At 39.1% G+C, this 22,546-nt stretch overlaps 1 protein-coding gene across 17 annotated transcripts in view; it reads right to left on the bottom strand.

Moving 5' to 3' along the window:
- Positions 1-388: 388 nt before the first annotated feature.
- PEX5L (peroxisomal biogenesis factor 5 like) overlaps positions 389-22,546 on the bottom strand; it is a 101,071-nt gene continuing 78,913 nt past the window's right edge. For 10 of the 17 annotated variants that reach the window (XM_038145581.1, XM_038145584.1, XM_038145590.1 and 7 more), the window contains 12 exons: positions 21,058-21,267; positions 19,861-19,987; positions 19,254-19,350; positions 18,750-18,824; positions 13,804-13,899; positions 7,316-7,432; positions 6,252-6,395; positions 5,313-5,383; positions 4,349-4,546; positions 2,866-3,031; positions 2,331-2,488; positions 389-1,702 (listed from right to left, as the gene is read on the bottom strand). In XM_038145581.1, the coding sequence (XP_038001509.1) occupies positions 1,501-1,702; positions 2,331-2,488; positions 2,866-3,031; positions 4,349-4,546; positions 5,313-5,383; positions 6,252-6,395; positions 7,316-7,432; positions 13,804-13,899; positions 18,750-18,824; positions 19,254-19,350; positions 19,861-19,987; positions 21,058-21,267 (1,661 nt within the window). In that variant the 3' untranslated portion in view covers positions 389-1,500. The remainder of the gene's footprint in view (positions 1,703-2,330; positions 2,489-2,865; positions 3,032-4,348; positions 4,547-5,312; positions 5,384-6,251; positions 6,396-7,315; positions 7,433-13,803; positions 13,900-18,749; positions 18,825-19,253; positions 19,351-19,860; positions 19,988-21,057; positions 21,268-22,546) is intronic. The other 7 variants (XM_038145595.1, XM_038145588.1, XM_038145592.1 and 4 more) reach the window with 3 other exon arrangements.

Here is a 22,546-nt window from a genome sequence, read left to right as displayed (position 1 = left end):
TTTAAAATATCAGCAACTGAAAATCACCTCCTAAAAATTTCTCTGCCTTCTTTGATTGACACATTCACCCTGAGCTAAAAGTGATTGATTGTAGCTGAGTCAATTCATTCATCTGGGATTGGTACTGCCCCAACCCTGCTCCCCATTCATCCAGCCAGGGAAAATGAAGGTAGTGTTTTTACACACACTTAGATACTTAACACATACTGGTGTTATCTAAGGATTTTCTCTGGTATCATGGAGGTCCTGGAGACTTTTGCTGCTGTTTGCCATAACAGCAGGATCAAGACTTGGTCCCAGTCCTACAAGCATTGTACAGACCGATTTCTTTAGGGAAAGTTTTCCCTTGAGCATGGTCTGCAGGCAGTAACTCCTACAAATGTTTTTCTTCATTTGCAATGAAGATCTGTAGCTTGTTTATGTTCTGAAATGACATCATTTGCATACAACATGTATGTGCATGCACATGCATGTATATGTGCAGTACCTGATGGATGCATATAATCATCTTTCTAGCTGTTAAAGCAGTTTATACTGTATTTGCATTTTTAAACATAAAAATATTGAAAACCCTCTCATTACATTTCAGGTAGTTATATTTGGTCCTCTCTGTCAACAAGGCCATCCTGTACATTCCATTGTTGGTGACTAAAAGAAAAGCATAGCACTATTTTACAAAAAGAAAGATTAAAGTGCATAAGTACACAGAAAGGTGCAGACCCTGCCATGAGCTCCTTCAGCCTGTCCCAGATCAAGGACAGCTGGTTTGAACAGCAGCAATTCCAGTGCAAATTGCCTCTTCTGCTGGCTACCCTTGGCTTCCCCAAATGTACCTGGCCTCATCCCATAGCCCTGCATGGACTATGTTCCTCCTGACGTTGCACATGGCTTTATGAGCCTGCAGAACTGGGCCCAAATTAATCCAGGTACCTTTGGAAGCAAGAAATTGATTGCCAGCTAATAAATACATTCGAAACAAAACACATCCCTTTTACATGCATCTATTTTCAGAGCTGTGTTAAAAATGGACCTTGGGAAGATTTTTTCATCAGAGAAACCAAGGGATAGGGAATCCCCACTGTGGGGCAAAGTGGTGTCAGCATAGTGCAATGAGCTACTAAGCAGGTTCCTTGGATGCACTGCTTGCCATTCTAAGGTGCAATAACCATTATCTAGGTTTCTTCTTAAGATACTTTTCTTTTTACAGCTGTATGTATACAGAGAGATATAGCTTGCATGGGATGGAGATTCTTCAGAAATTGCTATTTCATCTAGTTCAGGGCTTTGTCCAATTAGCCACAGCTCATTTCAACCCTTTGAGTTTGGATTTATTTACACTATTTTTGTGCTTTTGAACTTTCCCTTTATGAATAATGTCTGAAGGAATTCCCCTACTGATCTACAGTCATGATCTTCTGGAAAATGTGGTCATTTGGGGATGAGTAATAAAAAAGTTCTCTGTTTCCTAATACAATTTAATCAATTTGTGAATCCTTTTTATTAGGGCTCTAGATTAAAAGCTCTTAAGAGAATGTCTAGATCACCCACATTGGCAGCTTGAAATAGTTCTGGCTGGTCCATCATAGACAGAGCAATCCGAAGTGCTGCCCAAATATTGCCTGATAGAGCAGGGTGGGGAACGTGCTGATTCCTGCTTTTCCTTTGCAAACTGAGAGCAGTGAGGAAGTTGCTGACAGCCTCTCTGTAGGGAAGAAGAAAAAGAAAAAAGAAACAATTTGCTTAACAACTACAGGCAAACTTTCTAAAGTTCCATGCCAGGCTTAAATACACTATTTTACAATGTAAAATAATACAATGTGTTGTTCTTGCTTGATTTTCATCAAGCAGGAGGGCATGGCTTGGGGTAACACAAAGCTCAGTCTACCCAAACACTTGAGGGTACTGTCTTCATTGCAGCAAAGCTCCCCTTCATCTTCCCTGTCTCAACCTGACAGCTGGGACCCTGGCATATCACCTTGAATATCACCTTCGTTCCTAAAGGATGCTTTTGATGGCACGAACTACTTGAAGCAGTTTAACTCAAGTTTCTCCTTAAAAGAAAGGCTCTTACATTTTCTTTTACAGAGGCTCTTAAGAGCAGGACTATTTCAAGTGTAAGAACAGTCCCACTGATTGTAAGAGTACTTGCACTTAGAGCTGCAAAACAGCTTTTTAGTCCTTTGTAAAAAGTTATGACAACATTTTACAATAGCTGAGATTATGCAGCTATATTCTGATTATTTTTTCCTTAGATACCTCCAGCTTGAAAACGAATATTCGCTTGGCAGTTGTGACGGCTGACTTTTTGTTTACACATCTTTCATGCTCACCTGTATGCCCCTAGGTTGATGCAGCTTATCCCCAGGTTGTATCTGGACCTGATGAAGCCAGGCTGGATCTCCAGGGCTCGTGTGTAGGCCTCCACAGCTTCTTCACTGCGGTCCCCGTTTGCCAAGGTTGCCCCAAGGCGGTTCCACAACGTATAGTCCTGGGGAGAAAATGACTTTTCTACTGGAGGTGTCAAAAACCAGACATAATGTCTCATTTTTGCTTGCAAAGAAAAGAGGACTGCATAAAATAGTAGTATTGTATCTTAATTGACAAGAAATGTGAGGTTTGGTCAAAGGCAACTTTATGTGTTTGATACCATCAATCAGCACACAGGTAGGAATTGGACATGCATAAATCTGCTTCTGAAGAGAAGAATTACAATATTAGTTACGTCTTGTAATTAACATTTCTATTTTGGGTCTTAAAATTTTAATGGCAGAAGTGGCATGTCATTAATAATAGCCTGATCCAGACAGGAAAGAACAAATGGCCTGTGAAGCTAAATTTAAGAAAATGTCAGAGTTTAAAATGTACCTCTGGTCGAACAGTTAAAGCAGCACTAAATGCATCTATTGCTCTGTTAAATTCTCCATTCAGGTGGAAAAGAACCCCAAGTCCTGTCTGCAGGTCAGGGTCTATCATATCCCCATTCTGGTGAGCAGCCTCCAGGTACAAATCCTTGACTTCTTCAAGTAATGAGCTAGAAAAGGGAGAAAAATAACTTTAAGATCCATCATGCAGTTATCATACAAATATTTTAATGTTGATTTCATAGCCTGAAATGAAAATCTTTGTGGTGGATTTATCAGAAGTCTTATATTCCTAAAATTTGTGAATAAGCTTCTCCATCATGGCAAAGGTTTGCTTCAGGGTGCTGTTGTGAACTCATGTCTGAAATAAAAAAAAAGTTCATCTATGAAATGAGGTCAAAGTACAGCTGTGAACCCAAGTGGAATGACATGAAGGTTTATTAAAACTATTCAAATTAGATGAGTTTCTCAGACATAAACCACTTCTTTACTGGCAAAAATAGTAGTATTTTTAAGAGGAATAGAAAGGGACCAGCCAAGACCCTTGAAGAAAGATGCCAAAACATGAGACTTCTGTGCCCACTGTAACTTCTTAAAACCTTTGCACTGACAGCACCAGATGTCAGCAGGATGAAGCCAAAGTAGAATAACACACTTAGCAATTAAGCAGAACCTGCATATTTTATTTTTGCTCATACGAAATTATCTTGTCAACCCAGGACTTGCAAGTGATGAGGGTAAAACATAAGGCCTGTCTTCAAAATGACAAGCAGTGAGATAGCCTGAGTGGTTCTTTAAATCATGTTTATGCCTTTAATGACTTTAATATGCATCTCACAGTCCAGAGGTACTTGTTTATTGTGCTCATTAAATCATTATGAAGGGCTGCCAAATCATGATTTTTTTTGTTATTTAAGATGGCCAAGATAAATCAAATGGCTGTGTTGTATCTTGGTTAGAACCAGCTTTTAAATAAGCAGGTGCCACCCCCCAGTATTCTCAGAGAACTCCTGTTGCACTGCAAAATGGCTCATTCCTGGATTCTGCTGGGCTGGGACATGGGGAAAGAGCAGGAACAGTGAACAGTAGGAAAAACACACAACATAGAGCTGGATAAAGGCTTAGTATGGATGTGGAAGCAGCTGAAGGATGAGGGTGCAGGATGTGGGAATAGAAAGGCAGGAGACAGGAGAAAGGCAGGATGGAGGAAAGTGATGGGAGTTGAGGAGAAACATCCTTTTTCAGCTGATTTTTTTTTCTTTTTTTGGGTTTTTTGGCTTTTTAACTTCCAAGGATGGCATAAAAGATAAACCCTTCAGTCATTAATTCAAATGTTCTCTGTTGGCTTCCCTCTCCTGCTATTAGAGACACGTTCTTCCATCACAGAGAACAGGCTGGACTTCTACAGAACAAGGGGACACAGCTGGCACCACCAGTTCTAGGGCTATCATTAGTATTTCCACTGTGAGGATTTCCACTTCAATTACCTTTCATCTGCTGTCTTAGACATCCTCCTTGTAAGTGCTGGGGACCCTTTTTTGCTTCTCACTATGTACTTGTATTTTGGATTTTGCTTTATCCAGTTTCTCAGGGCTTGATAGGCTTCTTGTTGATGGCCAGTGTTGGTGTAGCTCACAGCCAGGGCCATCAGAGCTTTCAGGTTGTTTGGCTGCAGTTCCAAGCACCTAGGCAGAAAATAAAAAAGATATTGAGATATTTCTGCAGCCAAGCACAATGCTTGAAATGTTCCAAAATAATCCATGTGAAGAAAATCACAATCATCATTGTTGCTCTTTTGAAAACTGGGGATGAGCAAGCTCCTAAATCAGGCAACTCCTTGGGTTTCTCTCCAGGTAAGCTAATAAGGGACATATAAACAAGTTTGAGCATCCTTAGGAGAAATAATTTAATGGTTATCAGTGCTGCTGCAATTGAATATTGCTTCAAATGGAAACATAAAAACCCCTTACAGAAAGATAGTAATAATAATGCTGATATTTTGGAGCTCACATTTTATCTACAAGAGTTCTGTGATCTTCACAGCTCCATCAACCTAAAACTGTTGGCAGTTTAGCATTCAGCAGCTGAAGGGAGCTCACTCCAATTAAGAAAACCTCTTCATTAGAGGACAGACTACAGAAAATATGCCAAGTGGCTGGAATGTAAAAAAGGCACTTCATTTGCATCACGCCTAACTCGTATTTATTAGGCCATGTAACTTTTCTTTTGTGCATGTGCTTAAATTACTCCATGAAATATTTCACTCATTTAATAGAACTATTAATCACTAGTCATCCCTCTGAAGTCACTGGGAGTTTCTATATCTGTGTCAGTGCTCTACTCTGCTAAATAAATGCTTCTCATTCCAAGGTAGGAATGACATTAAACATCCCCAGGTCTCCATTACCCAGCCCTCATCAGCCCCCAGATTTGGGACTGATCTCCCCCTACCTCTGGAGGGCCACGATGGCTGCCTGCTCATTTTCATTTTCTGCCTGTGTTATACCCAGGAACTGCCAGGCCTGCAAAAATAATAATCATTCAGTTTGTTACATAAATCCAATTGCAAACAGAGTTACAACCAATATCACTGTTAAACACAGGGGTGAGGAAAAGCAGCAGATATGTCCAGCACTAACCACAGATTTTTCTACAGTGTGCACACCAAAGTCCCAATCAACGCACTTCTGAATATCTTTGGCCCTAATAGATATTTATGGTCCATGAATGCCTGGGTATTCTGTCAGCATACAAAATCACATGCTGATTTCTTAAATTTGAGTTACTGGACATTTTAAATTTTGCTAAAATTTTATGGAAAATATAGAAGAAGAATTATTTAGCTGTATATTATATATAGGGAGTTATTATATATATATTATATGTATATTATATATTAGGGGTTTCTAGGGAGCTTGGGATTCTCTGATTTTTGAAGTACACTGTTTAATTTAATGTAGGAGGAGATTCAAAGAACCCCAGATACAGCATAAATATTTTTAACATTTCACAAAAACCAGACTTTAAATATAAACTAGTCGAAAACAGCAATATTGAAGAAATTTATATAACTTCAAAAATTTTTCAACAGTCTTGTTAAATCAAAAATATTCATCTTTTGATAGCAGTGTTTACAAGATAGTTGGAAAATATCAAGATGTGAAGGGAAGGTTTGAAATACTTCAAACAACAATATTTCCAAACCAGATTCTCATCCTATGAAGAACTCATTGTTGTCTGTTTAAAGGCACACACTGATTCATAACCCTTGGAATCCAATGTTTCAGTCAGTCGTGCCTGGCACAGGTCTGAGGCCAGAAATCATTCCCTCATCCCATGCTGCTGGGAGCTCCCTCTCCCTTGGCCAGGAGAAGGCACAGCAGTGAGTACCTCAGCATCGTTGGGCTCTTGGAGAATCGCAGCCTCCAGGTATAAGATTGTAACAGGCAGGTCACCTTCCTTCATTTTTTTCAGTCCTTCCTCAAAAGCACCAGGCCAGTCTTTGAAGGGATTGTCAGTGTGGAAATAATAACCCTGGAGCAGAGAGATAATGGACCCGTGATGAACGACAAGTTGCAGGGAATGACAAGTCTAAAAAATGCAGTGACTCACTGTTTTCCAAATGGGTGTAAACAACCTTTGCTCCGTGGAAATGGCACGAGCTCCCCCCGTGGGATTTCAATGACAAAAAGTGTAAAAAGTCATATCACTGGGCATTTATTTTTCTGCTCTTTATTTTTACTTTAGCTCTGCAGTTGTACCTACTGGTACTTATGCAGGGCTCTCCATCAAAGGTAATGTCAACAACAAACAGTGCCAAGAGCAGTGCTGAACCTCTGAGCCCAGGACATCCAAAGTGGTGGTAAAGAACACACACCAAGCAGCTGAATCCCTGCAGTGCTCATAACCTCACAGCTGCTCAGTTAAAATCCTGAAATCCTCAATTAACCTTCCAGAGACACAACAGTGCTGCAAGCACCTGAGTTTATTTTAGTATTCCTTAAAGTTTTGCCTTTTTCTCTTGTCACTGCAGTGTAAAGGGTGTGTGGTAAATCAGCTACATAATAGAAATCAATTTAAATATGGAGTGGAAGGAATGAAGAAAGGAGAAGGAATCTCCATAATTTCTATCCTCAACAGTGTTTGAATGTGCCAGCCCAGGTGTTTTTATTTGGTGCTTTTCCTTAAATGCCTGCCTTCAAAAGTGCTCATAAATCCAGCAGTTGCTTTGTGATCTTTTCAGCTGAATTTAGGCTGTGTGCAAGCCTCAACATATTCTCACTATGGCAAGGTCTTCCAAATCTGCCCCACCCACAGGCAATTAAACAGGATGAGCTCTTTGGGGTACAATTAGCTTCCATGTCCAAAGAATTTCCTTGGGTTCCCTGGAAGAGCTGAGGCTCCTCTCAAAGCTGCACAGGGGGGATGTACTGAAACAAAAACCCCGCTGTTACCTTCTCGATGGTCGAGATGGTGACTTGCCCTGGTGCCTCCTGGTTCTCTGAAATCCAGTTTCTGCGAGCCATTTCTTCCCACTCTGCTTGCATTTTATCCCAAAACTCTGTGTCAGACTAGAAGAAAAGGAGGAAAACAGAAAATGAACGACAAAACTTTATTTTAAAGGTTTTTTTTTTTTTAAACAATTTTTGAATTTCTTTCTACCAGTGGTCTGAGTGTCAATTTTGCTGAGCAGTATTAGTTCTATTATTAATCACATGGATTGAAATACTACAGCTCCTGTTTGGAATTCCATATAATTAAATCTCATCTCTTATGCTGGAATGCATTTTGTCCACAGAACACTATCTCAGAGGCAGTGTATGTCCTGTTTGAAGCAGGATTTGCAGCAGCTTACACTGCATCTTATTGATGCTAACAGCAAATTGTTACATAAAATTTGAAGGCAATCAATGCTGCAAGTCCCTGGACAAAGAAAAGTGAGAAAAAAACAAAGAAAAATCAACTAAGTGCATATGCAAAAGAATAACAATAGATAAAACAGTTTGAAAGAGAGCAAGCATTGCTTACTTTGGTATATTCAGCATAATTTTCAGCTGTGAGAAAGAGAAATGCCAAGCTTAGACAGAGGGTGTTTGTGCAAGGGATGTAATACAAATTGGGCTTTTTGACACAGTGGAGAAATCTTAATACTGCATTGTATACTCTGCTGTGAGAGGAATCTACAAGAGATTATAAAATAATACAGTAAGATTAATATTCAAAGAAGAGGGGAAAATGCACATACAAGTGAAAGAGAAATTATGAAAAACAGATGAGATTTAGGACGACGAATGAGATTAGCAACGACCAGAAGGAGGGAACAACTGTGGCTACTAGAAAGTGATGCCAAGAAACAGAAATAGAATTATAGAAGGGGAGAAGCCAAATTAAGGTGCTATTTTTTCAGCCTCCACACACTAGTCATGGGACTCAGAGAAGGAGATCCATAGCAGAGTATTTGCAGAGCACTACGAGCCTTTCCAAAATTCTCCAGTTCCTACAAGGACATGGCCACTGTTTCAGAGGGCTGACAGCACTGGGGGCACAGCTATATCAAAGACAGCAGCACAAATAAATCAATCTATTGAGATTTAGACAGAACCATTTGAGAGCAAGGTGCTAATCAAAATTAACTGAAGGTTTTATGAACTGGTCCAGCTAGTTTTGTGTGAGTCTTTGTTATAAGGCTGACAGCTTTGGTGCAGCTTCACAGGCAGGCATGACTGGAAAAACAGAGCTTAGACTGTGATTGCATGGCTTGCTGCAACCCTGCTTGGGTGCTGGGGAAAAGGAAAGCATGCTGTCCTCCATTCAGGAAGAAATTCAGGACTGGCTGAATCATGCAGTTATTGGATCTGTGAAGGTATCTGCTATGTTCCTCTGTGCAGAAGGAAATAAATTGAGAATCATTCACTCTTGGACAGGAGATTTCACTCCAGGTGATAGCAGTGAACTGCCCCTGACCACTCTGTTACACCACTTCAGAGTTTGCTCTTATTCCTGACTTGAAGAAAATACTTTCATATCAAGAGTTGTGAGATTGTACTGAAATGTCCATTTAGGGTTTGAAAAGGCTGGGGCCATGAATCAGATCAGTCCCTCTTTAACTCTTAGCAGCCATGAGCAGAGGCAATTGAATCCCCAGAAAGATCCTGTTCAACAGATGCCTCCATCAACTGCTTCTCATTCAGCACAAATCTGCCCAGCACTGAAATCAAAATTGTCATCATGATTTAACTAGCAGTAAATTTGAGATTCAGCATGAGGTAAAAATGTGGAAATTTCCCTTTCCTTCAGATTAAAATTAATACAACTACTGAAAACTAATTTGTAATGGCCTTATTTAACCAGATTAAGTTATAGAAACAATCATATATATGATATTTATATGATGATATATATATGAAATAATCATATGTATGGTATTTACATCAGAATTTTTCCTTGCATTTTTCCCACAAAAATGCCTTATGAATCAGTGGTGTGGAAACATCAAATCATATTTCTACAGATAGTAAGCAAGTGGATTTAGGTCTTAAATTCAAATTCTGCTGCTTATTTATAAATTTATATATTTATAATTCTCACAGAAGTTCACTTTGTTTGCACTCTATGTAAAAACCCAGTGAATTATTGTGCACTCAAATAGCCACCCTGAACTTCCGTTTACAGAGTCAAAGGAGGGGGGAAATGCAATGAGACCAGCTTGCTATAATCTCTCTCAGCTCATGCTGCACTCCTTGGGCACTCAGAGTCATTTTGCCGTGGTTAGGGAAGGTTTGGGGCAGGCTGCAGAACTCTGAGGATGTTCAGCACGAGGGGTTCCTGAAACAGCCTCAGCAAAGCTGCCCTGTGCACCTGGACCAGGCTCTGATCCAGCGCTGGTACCAATGTCAGCAGCAGAGCAGCTCAGTGTCCTTGAGGAAGAGAATTGTAAATATTACACGCATTTAAATATTGGAAATACTACTGTCTGTGCTGAAGGCCTAAGTCTATTTCAGCTGCCGTTAGTAGCAATTTTTTTCATTGACTTCAGTGGCAGGAAGGTTAAATTAATATTGAGCCTTTCTGAAAGCCTGGCTTTGGATCAAGGCTCCCAGGTCTAATTTTAGCTCTATTTCCTACACACCAGTGCCAATTAACCTCATTTCAATGTTTGTGCCACCTTAAGGCTGGCAAAGTACTTTGGATAAACCAAGAGTTTTCAGCCCAGTTGAACACATTTAACACATTCTCAGATCATCTGCAGCAGTTAAGAGGAATGACAACCAGGAAAAATGTTCATACCATCTGACTTCTTCCAAGCAGAAAATTCTGCATTTTGTCAAAGAGGCTATTTTTACTCTTAGTATTTAAAAATATGCTGAAGCAGTTAAACAAATGGGAGGAAAAATATTCCCAGTCTCTTTATTTCCTATGATCCAATGAAAGGGGGCAGGGGAAGTATTTATAAATTTACCTATTGTCATAATTTCTAGAATTTTGTCTGTCCTGTATTGCCAAAAATTAATTTGAAGCATTCCTCGTTGACCAATGCATGAGCAAGGTTCTGTCATTGTTCTCTGAATCACTGCATTACCATATTCTTTGATGTGAAAAACACAGTGAATTAAACTTGTGTGCTTAACTAGGTAAGATTTCCTTATCTGACATCTTCCTGAAACAAAATCTAAATATTTTACTGAGGTTTAGAGATAAAAAATGTTTATCAAGGCAGAGAGTCCCACTGTGTTTTGAAAGAGTATAAAATAAAATGCATCTGACTACTCAAATTCCTGGTTCCTAATTTAAAATAGGGTTTGGCCAGTTTTAGGCCCATCCAAAGAAATGTCTAAATAGTGAGACAGGGATATTGTAGGTACAGAAAGGATCCAACCAGTACTCATGGGAACCACAAAGCTGATGTCCTGGAATATGTTTTCCTAGGCTAGAACAAATTAATCCCATCTTTTTCCTCCTATTGTCACATAATTTAGCTGTAATGTGCTCTGATGCTTCAAAGCAGTACATTACACAGCAGATGGTTCATGTGACATTGTGTTGTAAATAAAATGATGCTGGGAAGGACAGCTCAACATTTCTTATGCACAAGCTCACAAAGCAGTGTGGCATCTGCGGTTTAATCAGAGAAATGTGGAACAAGAAAAAAACAAAACAGCTTTTTTCCTATCTCTGAGACTTCTCAGTTGGAAGTTTTTGCACCTCCTTACTTTTATTTTTATTTATTCTAACTCATCACCAGTAGGATGGTGGTTGATGAAACGATTGTTTTAATGGAATCTAAGTACAGGATGGATCTCAATCCCCATCCTGGTTGTTTTTAAAAATTCAAAAGTACAAATTTTTGGTGAAACAGAGCTAATTATCAGAAAGATTGTGTCATGGCACTTTGAAAATATTGAGACAAAAAATCATGAGGCAAAGATCAAATCCCATTTCCAGAATAACAAAAAAGGTAGCAAGGTCTGCAAGCACCCAAACATTGCAAGGGAATCTGCACCCTCTCCAGTAAAAAAGCTGTTTTACTCACCACTTTATTCTTAAAAGATTCCCCAATGGCATAGACATCTTTAAACCTTCTTAAGAAAGAATTACCTCACAAATCTTCATTAATCTCAAAGTTTGACATCTTAAAACCATTCCCCAAGCGCTGAGGTGAATACTGGGTGGAGGATAAAGTTTGGTGTCTTCATTTACTGAATTGTTAATTAATTCCTTTCAAACTAGGCCACCAAGAACCTCAGATTTACTTCCTTTTCTTGATCAGTCTTCTGGCTAATCTTTCCACTTGGAGCTTTCCCAACTGAAGAATATTACAGAAACATCCAAAGCCTAAAAAATGAATTTTTGACCTGTATCTATTCTCTGCTTAAGAAAGCACTAATCTTTCTGAGATGGGCTCCAATTCATTTCAATCACTCCAGCTTTCTTACTACTTCATTTTAGCTAGGATGAAAATTCAGCTCTTTTCATATGCAAATGGAATAACTGCTCTGCAAGGTCTTGAAGAATCCTTCCCTTTACATTTTAACTACCTGGCCCAAGGTTCTATTTTAAGCAGAAGGAATAACTTAAGGCTGCCAGCTACAGTTGGGGAAGCATTTAATTTGATTCTTTTTAATAGCCATTTTTGAGAGTATTTTAAAGTATTTTAACAACTTGTCTCTGTTGCCTCAGAATGACCTTTTAGTCTGTAGGGTTTTGGGGTTTTTTTACAATATGTTCTCCTCCTTACTTTACTCTGCACAGTAATTCAATAATGTCTTGTAATCTGTTGTTGGACTCAACTCATTTTTCTTACTGCTGAGTGTCTGGAAACTCCCCATCACACAAGTTTCTGGCAATTGCAGGAGTACTGAAATCATTTGCTCAACCACCAGCACTGAGATGTTCAACATGAGATTCCCTGTGCTGCCTTCCCAGGTCACAGCACAGCACATCCCACCCTGAGGATCAGCGAGTGGGAACATCTAAAGCATTTCCAGCAGTGGCAATTTGAAAGCAAGTTCCCTCCTTTCCTGCCAGGAGCAAAGGTGTGTGTGATGAGTGACACCAGAAACATCTCCTGTGCCTCACCAGCAGTTGTTGATAAAGAATTTATTTGATCTGGAAAGAAAAAATGCCTTCCATGCTTGGTTTATGAAAAAGCTAATTCACTGATTTTGTCCATTTTAGTCCTGTGTGCTTAGACCAGATTTTTTTGTGTGTGTGCAATAAAATCCCAAGAAACCATGGTAGAAACCTTGCATTTTACCATAGCATATAATAAAAAAAAAAAAAAAAAAAACCTGTAAAAATCAGAATAATTACTCCAACAAGAAATTCTCTTTCTAGCTAGAAGCCAGTATCAGACTTAGGCATAGTTATGTTTCTCATCAGCCAATATTAATCTAGAATAGTTCAACTGTCAACACTGGAATTAGAATGGTCTATAACTGGAGTTAGAAGAGTATTAAAATACATGACTAAAATTTAAATCTAAACTCAAACATCCCTAAAGTGTTCTAGATGGTTTGGAGAGTAATGAGCCTGCAGTGCTAAAAATAACCAGTTTTGAGGAACTAGTTTCACAGCTTCATCCTCTGCACCCTAAGAACTCATTTCAGCAGCTGTTACATAATTTAGCCTGAAATTCTGTCCTTGCTGGAATGGAGCTGTCTTGGCTCTCTGTGGTGATAGGGTTTTGAAGGGCTGCTCACGGAAACCCTGAGAAGATAATGAGGATAATGATGCTCCAGACCAACGCTGATATCTAATTTTTCGTGGAGTTCTGCTAAAAACCCTGTGTTCTACTTTGTGTCTAGACAGGATCTATTTGGACTAGTGGTACAGGATAACACTCAAGAGATGTTTTAGATCTTGGAAATGCAGAAGTCAGTGAAAAAAACCCAGAAGTGCAATAGGAGAACTATCCAAATACCTCTATCTTCTCAAACCAAATAGATTTACCAGGAAACAAGAATGCTCCTGTGCTAAGCATTCTGCCACTGGTTGTAAAAATGTGAAAATGGTGCATGGTTGGTGCTTCTGCACAGCTCTGCTTTCCAGCAGGTAGTTGTGCTGTTCATCAGTGACTCTGAGCTCTGGTTTCACAGGGGAGGCTTGGTTTGTGTCTGGGTGTAAGGAACTGATGGCACACAATTCCCTCTTCTACTTGTGGTTCAGAATTAGCTACATTTATGGGGCATTTACCCATTTGCTCTGGCAATAAAAGTCCAGCTTAAAAACTTGGTTCTCTCTAATGTTTTTTTTATAGCTAAGTGTTTTGGAGTTCCTTTTCTTAAAGAGACAAACTGCTATTTTAAATTAATAGCTCCATGAATTGCATCTTTTCTCTGTTTTAAATAATCAAATTCCAACTCTCTCCTCTGCTTGTGCTGCAAGATAAAAAAGAAATCTGTAGAACATCAGCTGAAAATGAAAACAGTAAATGAAATAATACCTCAACAGCTGCCTTTGCTCTTTCAAATTCCTCCTCCAAGGAGTGATTTCTGGAGAGAAGAGGTGTTCCCCAACGCTGCTCCTTACTTGACCGTGCCTAAAGAATAAAAGAATAAATCAGGAGGGGATGATAGACCCTCTGTCACACTTCTGAGTTATTTCCTTAATTGTCTAGAGTCCCAAATGACCTTTTTCTTGGGGAAAGCTACTTCTTTCCCTGCATGAATTCCTCTGAATTCTCTTATGCTGTAGCAGGCACCACTTCTCATGGGAAGCAGAGCAATTTATCTTTTCCAGATTTTTCATTTCACTCATGATGTGTGAAAGAGACATATGAGAAAAGGCAATGCAAGGTTTGGACTACAAAAGGAGAGAGCTGACTATATTGTATAAGACTTTTACCTTCCTTGTTCCTTCTACATTATGTGTGGCAATGTTTTCCACTGACTATGAGCCAGGAAGAAAACATTTTTTTTTCCCTGCACAGTTTGTGTTTTTCTTTCAGGTTTTCTTTTGGGATCACATTGGAGAGTCAGGTTTGCCCTGGATAACACTGGAAGGGCAAATCCTTTTTACAATCAGCATTTCTCTTATGTACCATACTCTTGGTCAATCCCACTGGAAGCACACAATAACTTTTCCCCCGTTCCTTTTCTAAAAAAAGTTTGTTTGTTTGTTTTACAAAAAGCACTGTACGAAACCAAACAACATTTAAGGATGGCAGAAAAAGCACAAAGTGGCCTAATCTTGCTAACCAAGGCTCTGACTGCTAATCCCTTCCCTAGTGTTTATCAAGAGGTTAAACTCATTAGCCACTTGGGTGCCCGTGCTTCCAATTGCATTAATTTCCGTGATTATTTTTCTGATGACTGTACTTGTAATATTTAATTTCTGTGAACCACACTGCTAAAAGACTAATTTTGATCACATCAGACTCATTGAGCTGTCTCTGCAAATGTTGGAATGGGCTCTGCTGGGATGGAACATCTGACACTCACATGTATCACGTGTGATGTATGGTCAAACACTTTTCTCTGTGGTTGTACACACATGGCCCTTTTCCTAGAAAGATGACATTTATTTGTCAAATGAGCCCTAGGTTTTCTGTTTTGCTCCTGAGGCTTTGGTCTCTCAGAGAGTGATGGGTGAAATGCACATTGAGTGGATGAAACACATAAGGTAAGAAAACAGCAACACAGCACAATTTCTGTGAGAGCTCGTGGTGGTGGTGGGCACTGGGAGTGTTCTCCTGTGCTGGCCTCTGCACTTGGCTCTGACAGGAAACTCAGAGTGTGAGGGAATGTCCACACTGAGCATCTATTGTTTCTGCTTTCACATTTTCTTCCTCTCGTCCATGTTTAGAAAATACTATTTTCCTTTGGTGAGGCCAGGAAGAGATTTTTCATCGAAAAGAAACTGAAACCCAGTCCTATACATAAAACAGTTCTTTTCCTGATTAATAGAATTAAGGGTAGAAGAGATAATTGGTTCAGATAATTCGGTTGTCTGTGTATCACACGATGGCATTTGTCTCTCAACATCCATGGACCAAAATGATGTTCTTCAGAGAATAAACTGAGGTTGTCTGGAATAAATGTTTTTGAGGAAGCTGCTTGGGTTTAATTTGAAGTTATCAAGAGACCTTAATGTCATCACTTTGTTTGCAATTTATTTAACTGCCCTCCTTGTTTCTCTTATTAATTTTAATTTCAGTTTCCCTTCATTACATCTTTTTTTTTTCATACTTTTTAATACTCCTTATTTTCTCTGTAGAAAGATACTGATGATTTTAATCAGGTTTTAGTGATATAAGGACATTTAATGATATAAAAGCATAAAAATATTAAAAATTCTCAAGATGAGACATTCAGATTTTAACCTTTTTGTGTCACTTTTTACTCTCTCCCTTATTTTTTTATAGCCATACAGACAACCAAAATTAACCCTTTATTCCAGCTTCTCTATGCAGAAACAAGATGTTGTTTCTCCTGTCTCCCACTAATTATGTTTGCTTCTCCACACTCCTCTTCCCCAGTACTGCACAGGGAACACTCGTGTTGTTTTAAACTGCCTTCCAGCACAGTGTTGTAAGCAGAGCCTGCATTCTTGCTCTGAAATGTGTGATTTTCTGTGGGACTGTATTGCAATATGTATTTATACAGTTGCCTTGATCACCAGCTCCTTTTTACATATCCTTTATTTTCTTTTTTTTTTTTTTTTTTATTCCACTGTTGCATCATCTGGAAATTCTCTGAGGAATTTGCTTGCATGTTTATTTTCAGATCAATAAAACTGAAGAACATTGTTTGTCTTTGGAATCCCAGAACAATCCCTATGTGATTACAATTCCTAGTAAATAACTACTGCTCCTGAGACCTCAGGTTGGCCAGTTTAAATCTGTTTAACAACTGCTTTATTCACATTGTGTTGCGCCAATTTTACAACCAGAATATGACATATTAATTCAAAACTCTTGTAAAATATCACACATCAACATTTATCAATTCGACCTGTAATCTGATCAAAGAATTACATTTGTTTTTCTTGACACAGGACTCTATTGATAGGCTCTAATTATGTTCCTGGCCTTTTCATTATTTATGGCTTGGCTCCTGCAAACAGTTTGATTACTTCTGCTTTTTACCCATTTGTTTCCAGTGGCTGCCATTCCTTAGGTCAAGGACAATGCTGTAAATGAGGATGTTCAGACTGAGCTGTAGTGCAGAAGAGCAGAGTGAGCTTCTAGGGGCAGCACGGGGGGAGCAGAGGACAAGAAGCACAAAGATCCCCTCCTCTGGCACACGACACTTTGTCCCCACATCATCCCCACAGAAACAGACCTTCCCCTCCATTAAATGAGCATTAGCAGAAGCCACATAAGCTGCATTTGCACACAGCACAATGCAGAGTTTACTGTGGGTTGTACCCAGGAATGCAGAGCCCCTTGAAAAGCCCCAAACTTGCTGCTTTTTGCTGCTCCAGGGAGAGGGGGTGGGAGTGGAGGGGCAGCCCTGGGGAGCTCCACAGCTTCAGCAGGGGATGGGGTGGGGCTCTGCAGCTGCCCTAAAATAACCCTTCAAAATTCCCCCCACCCCCCCAAACACTGTAGGACATCTCAGCACCAATAAAAGCATAACAAAGAACTTTTCAGAATAGCAAATAAAAGAAAGGACAAGCATACTTTGGGCCAGTACAGTTTAAAAGTTAATAATATATAAAATATGATGTGAGCAAATGCTGAGAAGCAGGACAGCCACATCCAGTGAGAGCCCCCAGTGACCACTGCCCATTACAGCCTTCAAACACATTTCTGCCTTGTAGTTCAAAGCTTGTCTCTTGGATTTTGTATTGGCACAAGTGCTGGTAAATAAAGGATTTTCTTAAGAAGATTGCATAATTTTAATGAAAATATGACCTAGTTGCTTGGCATTTCACTTTGAGGAGCTAAATCTAACATGTCAAAGATGAGTGATGAGGTGATCGGGAAACTGCTGATGGAAAGCTGCAGCAAGTTTGACAGGATGAAATCTTGAGGGTATGGCAGAAGGTGTTGCATTTGCAAAGGTTACCCTTAAATGAGATAGACAAGACCTATAGAGGACAAAGTATGGAAAACATATGCTTTGCTAAAAGCCCTAACGTGATTTCTTCTGCAAGCAGATTAAGAACTCGGTCGAGACAGATGAGCCTGAGTGTTGGGAGCTGACAACTCTGACAGTCCAAGTACAGGCAGGATGAAACAGGCAGTGAACAAAACCACACTTCCCAGTAACCTACCTAGAATAAGAGCACATTCTCACTTCAGGTCATTTCTCTGCATTGTTAATTTAACATTTTGTTGCTCAAATGGATGACAGGTTCAAAACAAGCAGGTTACAACAAACCAAAACAAAACATGAAACGTACCAAGACAACAGATAAGAAATTTGCTCTCTGGTGGTTTTTTTTTTTTTTCAAGTTGGCTTATTCAGCTTCATGTTTTTTTATCTTGAAGTAACAGTCAGTTTACAAAATATTATGGAGGCTCAACTGACTGAGCTGAGTGAAAAATGTGGATTTTGGCTTCTGCAGTTATTCTAGTGGAAGATAAATAGGAAATAGACCTTGTAAGTAGAGATACACTGCATTTGTGATTGCTTTTACAAAAGCTACTGCGTGTAAATCCTGTGACTGTCTACTTGACTTACACACATCTTGGTTGAGCACAAATGCCCTGGAATTTAGATCTGCTGGGCTGAGGATCAGCTTCCCAAAAGAGGGTCAGAGGTGCTTCAGTATGAGCTCAAAGCATGTGAGGACACAGCATCCATTCCCAGTGGATGGCCCTGTGCAATAGGTGTTTTCCATTACTAAGATGCACAAATCTATTGTAGAGAAAGGAAAGATGTCATGCATTACAGCTAGTGTGAGGCTTTCCAGAGGGGAAAAAACCCTGCTTGTAATGTAGAGATGGCAGTGAAGTAAAGAACATGTTTTTGCCTAAGGAAAACCCAAAAATGGATCTGATAACTGGGTTCTGTTTCTACTTTCTAGGAAAAAAAAATCTCGAGATACACATTTGGCAAGTAGTGTCTCATTTTTTCGTTTTTCCATTTTCAAATGAGGCAATTATTTTTCATTAATTTCCAAATTTTCTATCTGACAGAAGGTTTTTGAAGTCCAGGCCTAAAAATAGCTGTGGGAGGTGACAAAATGATTTTCAACCAAAAACCAATCCACCAGAAAACTCTCTCTTCCCCCTTCCAGTGGCAATGGCTGAAGTCTTTCAGTTAAAAAGTAAGAAGCGGCAAAGAAGGTGTGTGAACAATCTGATCTATCAGAATACAGATATAAATGTGTTTGTCTATGTACCTGTGTGTGCATACATACATGCAACCCTCAGTAATGATTTCCAACAAGACCTGTCCAAGACACAATACAACAGTGGAATTGGGCGAATCTACAAACCTTTAGCCCAGAGCCCTCCGTATTAGAGTTCCTTTTCCAGCAGGAAAAAGTCCTGTGACCACACTGCTCCCCCACCTGTGGAGATAAACTGCTAATGAACATTGCTGCAACGATTGCTTCCTGTTTTCCTCAGCAATTTCCCACTTCTGGGGGTTCCTGCCTGGCCAAGAGACCTGAAGGATAGAATTTAACATGGGTAGGGAGCCACCACAAATCTGAATTTCAGAACTGGAGGGAGGGGAAAAAGATGGTGCTGTAGACTGTAGTTTGAAGTTTTTCCCTCTGTATAGGAAGGCCAGAGTTCACTGCAGCATTAAACTCTGAATGTTTCTGGCGCTGTCATATTCAATTTCATACCCTATTCATTTCAGAGGCGTGTGAAGATACTTTCCCTGATGATCCTGAAAATATCCCTTGAACAGTTCTCCCAGGATGTCAGTGATTAGCCAGTGGGAAGTTCCTCCTTGCCTTTTTATGGATAATTAATCTACCAAACCCTCTTACCTGTATTGAAGGTGCAAGCTCTAATTCTGATGCTGAATCAGAGTCCAAGGCACTCTTGACATTAGTCAGCTCAGACTGTGATCTGTTTTCTGTGGACCTAGAAATGATGCATTTACACACTCAGCACTGGGATACACTGCCCTGTGTCTTTCAGGTTCACAAGCACACAGTGATTAATCAGGTTATTTCCTTCAACTGAATTGTTTAACTTGCACTAACACTTAATCAAAAGTGCCTGGACTCTTCTTTGTGTCCTCATTCTTCCATTTCATAGACGGGGAAACTGAGGCTAGACAAGACACGAGTCTGTGCCTCAGTCAGTGCCTAAAAATCAACCACCACATTCAAGGATTGCACTGCATGTCTCTGTAGAATTCTCACCACCATTTATTAAGTAACTGCACCTGCAACTTCCCACAACATTAAAAATTGCTGGCAAAATGGCATTTTATAGTGCATTTGCTTATCCTACATTGTCCAAAATATGTGCTTGGGCACATTTAATAAAAAAAAAATTCATAATATCATTTGTTATTAAGCAAGCATCTCTGTGAATTAAGAAAGCTGGGCCGGAAAGATTTTTTTTAAGGAAAGCAAAAAGTTGTACCATAAAATCTCTTTTGATGGAGCTCTGGATGATGAAGATGTTCGCTCTGCAGAAGGGTGGGCCTTGCTACTCCTGTCTCCATGAAAACTGACATCATCCCACTTCTCTATCTGTGTCTGAATATCAACTGAAAAATAAACAGAAAATATGAATCTTTAAAAGAAACTACTGCTGAGAATTTTATCTCCTCTGTAAAATGTGTATTATAGAGAAAATAATGCCACCAAAGCCTCTATTTTTATAAAAGTCCAACATAAAGAAATATTGTGCACTTTTCTAGTTGATATGGTGTGAAAATATTTGGAAATCCACAACATTCTTCTAAGTCTGTTAGCATTCATGGTCAGAATGTCAGTGAAACTTGACTCAAAACGAGTAATTTGTATGTAATTTAGACAAATTGCAAAAATGAAGCTTCTTTTAGAGACTAACATGTAAAAATGACTATGTAGGCAACTGATACTACTCAGTCATGTCAGACTCACTTTGCAAAGATCAGATGCTCAGCTCCTGTTTGAAGATAAAGGTCTCTAAAAGAATTTCTGTGATGATGAATGGAAAATTTGCTGCCTTGGTATAAATTACATTTACCTTGCAAATTTCTCAGTTGCACTGCAAGTAATTTAGTTTGGATGGAACTAAATCAAATTCACCTTTTCCAAAGCTTGTCAATGGATCAGGCTTGGCAGGAAATTGAGTTGTTTTGGGGATTTTTTTTTTTCAGTCTATATAAATATATCTCTCTTGTCAAGAATGGATTTTTTTCTCTCCAATGCATAGATAAAGCAGTATTTACAAATATAAATGTGCATTTCTGACACCTGCAGTTCTGAAAAGGATATCAGTATGGGCTGCCTCTCATTTGTGTCCTTTACCAATTTCTCATCACACCCCCACAGATTTTTCTACCATTTTACATACCCTGACTAAATTCCTTTTTCCAAAGAAATTTCAAATCTTCATTAGCGCACTTAGTGTCAACTTAATAGGTATAATGGCAGAGGCAAAATGTAAAATGTGTTCACAGTGTTTAAGGTTTGAATTGCTTCAGGTAGTTTATGGTGGGGAGCAAAGGCTGCACTGCTGAAATGGGGTGCAGCAAAAACTCTGGTGTTGCTCCTTATTTTGTGCCGGTAGCCAGGAGAAACTTGTGCTAAGCAGGGCAAGGGAGCACTGAGAAAACAGCTACACTCTTACCTAAATCTAGAGAAGACTTGTCTGCACCTCTGGCAGCCTGGACTTTCTGCTCAGAATCCACACTGATCAGGTCAGGATTCTCTGTCTTCTTTCTGTGGGTTGAAGCTTTTAAGCCTTCAGTCCTTGAAGGATTCTCTGATTTCTTTGCTTTGTTTTGGGTTTGTAAGACAGGTTCACTAAGATCCAAGAGATCCAGACCTGTTGATAATACTTAGAGACAAAGTGTTAAAATTCAGTGTTGTTTGAATTCAAATAGCTCGCTTTTTAAGATTTGTTTTAATTGGGGGGAAAAATTACTGCTGTGTTTGCATTTGGCTAGAGTAAGTGTGTATTTCCTGGCTAAAGAGGATGACCAGTATGTTAAAATCTTCCTGGGGATTTCAAGTGCTTAACTGAATGCAGTTTAGTGGATTTGCAAAAAAGGCTTTTCCTCTGAAAATCTTAACGACATCTGAGGTTTTATGGCTGGGCCTTCACAGGTTTTCCTCTTTTGTGAGGGTCCCCTGTTCAATTGAGCTTTTGGATAAGATTTGGTTTAATCTTAGATTTTTTAACTCCTGGTTGCAGCTGCTGAGGGCAGTGCTGTTGTGCCACAATCCATTTGGGAATAGCTCTTGGGGTGGACCTGGGTCAAAAAGGAAAGAAATGTTTATCAATGTTTTCTGCTGTAGTAGGTGTTTGTCCTTTGGGCCATAAATACTGAATATGAGGTCTAATGCCATTTCTATTAAGGACTGTATCAGTATGGAAGAAATGCTCCATTTCAGCTCTTTTAAAATTTGCCTGAAGAGTAACATTCACAATTCTTTAGCATGTAAAAGGTAGAAAAAACTTCTTTTTTATCATCATGTTACAGGGCAGGTGTTTTTGACAGATCAATTTGCATTACCTCTTGCAGTGCTTTATCTGTGTTCTTGGAAATCAGTGAATTTCATCAGTCTTCATAGAATATTTTTTTTGTTCTATTATTAAATAAATCTAATTGACACCCCCACCCCAATCTGATAGATATTCAAGGCAGGTATAAAATTTAAAGGTAAATTTCAAAACAAACATCATTCCTAAACAACCTGAAATAGTCCTATTCATTCCTTTATCTTATAATATCTTCAGCTATTTTTTTAAAAGGGAAAAATTATTACTTACAATTGTTCTCTAATTCAGTATTTTAGCTTTTGTTACTAGAACTTGCATGCTGCTTTAGACACATTAATTAGATGTGCAGATAATCACTCAGCTGTCAATTATTCATTTAATAATTTGCATGGGTATAAATTTTAATTAAATGGCTTCTAACAAGCCAAGTCCTTTCATGAGGCAGGAAGAGAGCCCAGTGGTGCTGTGCTGATATGATTGTCTCAGCTGATCTGCTCAACAGACACCAGGTAGGAGTGGGTTGATTTCTAAAAATGCTTCCAAATGACAATATACTTCAAATAGAATTCAGTATAATTCAAAAGATTTTCAGGATTCACTCTTAGATGTTATT

The sequence above is a fragment of the Motacilla alba genome, chromosome 9 (genome assembly GCF_015832195.1).
Source record: "Motacilla alba alba isolate MOTALB_02 chromosome 9, Motacilla_alba_V1.0_pri, whole genome shotgun sequence".
Classification (NCBI taxonomy): domain Eukaryota; kingdom Metazoa; phylum Chordata; class Aves; order Passeriformes; family Motacillidae; genus Motacilla; species Motacilla alba.
The sequence above is the reverse complement of the archived record's forward strand: the minus strand, read 5'-3'. Positions and strand labels throughout refer to the sequence as shown.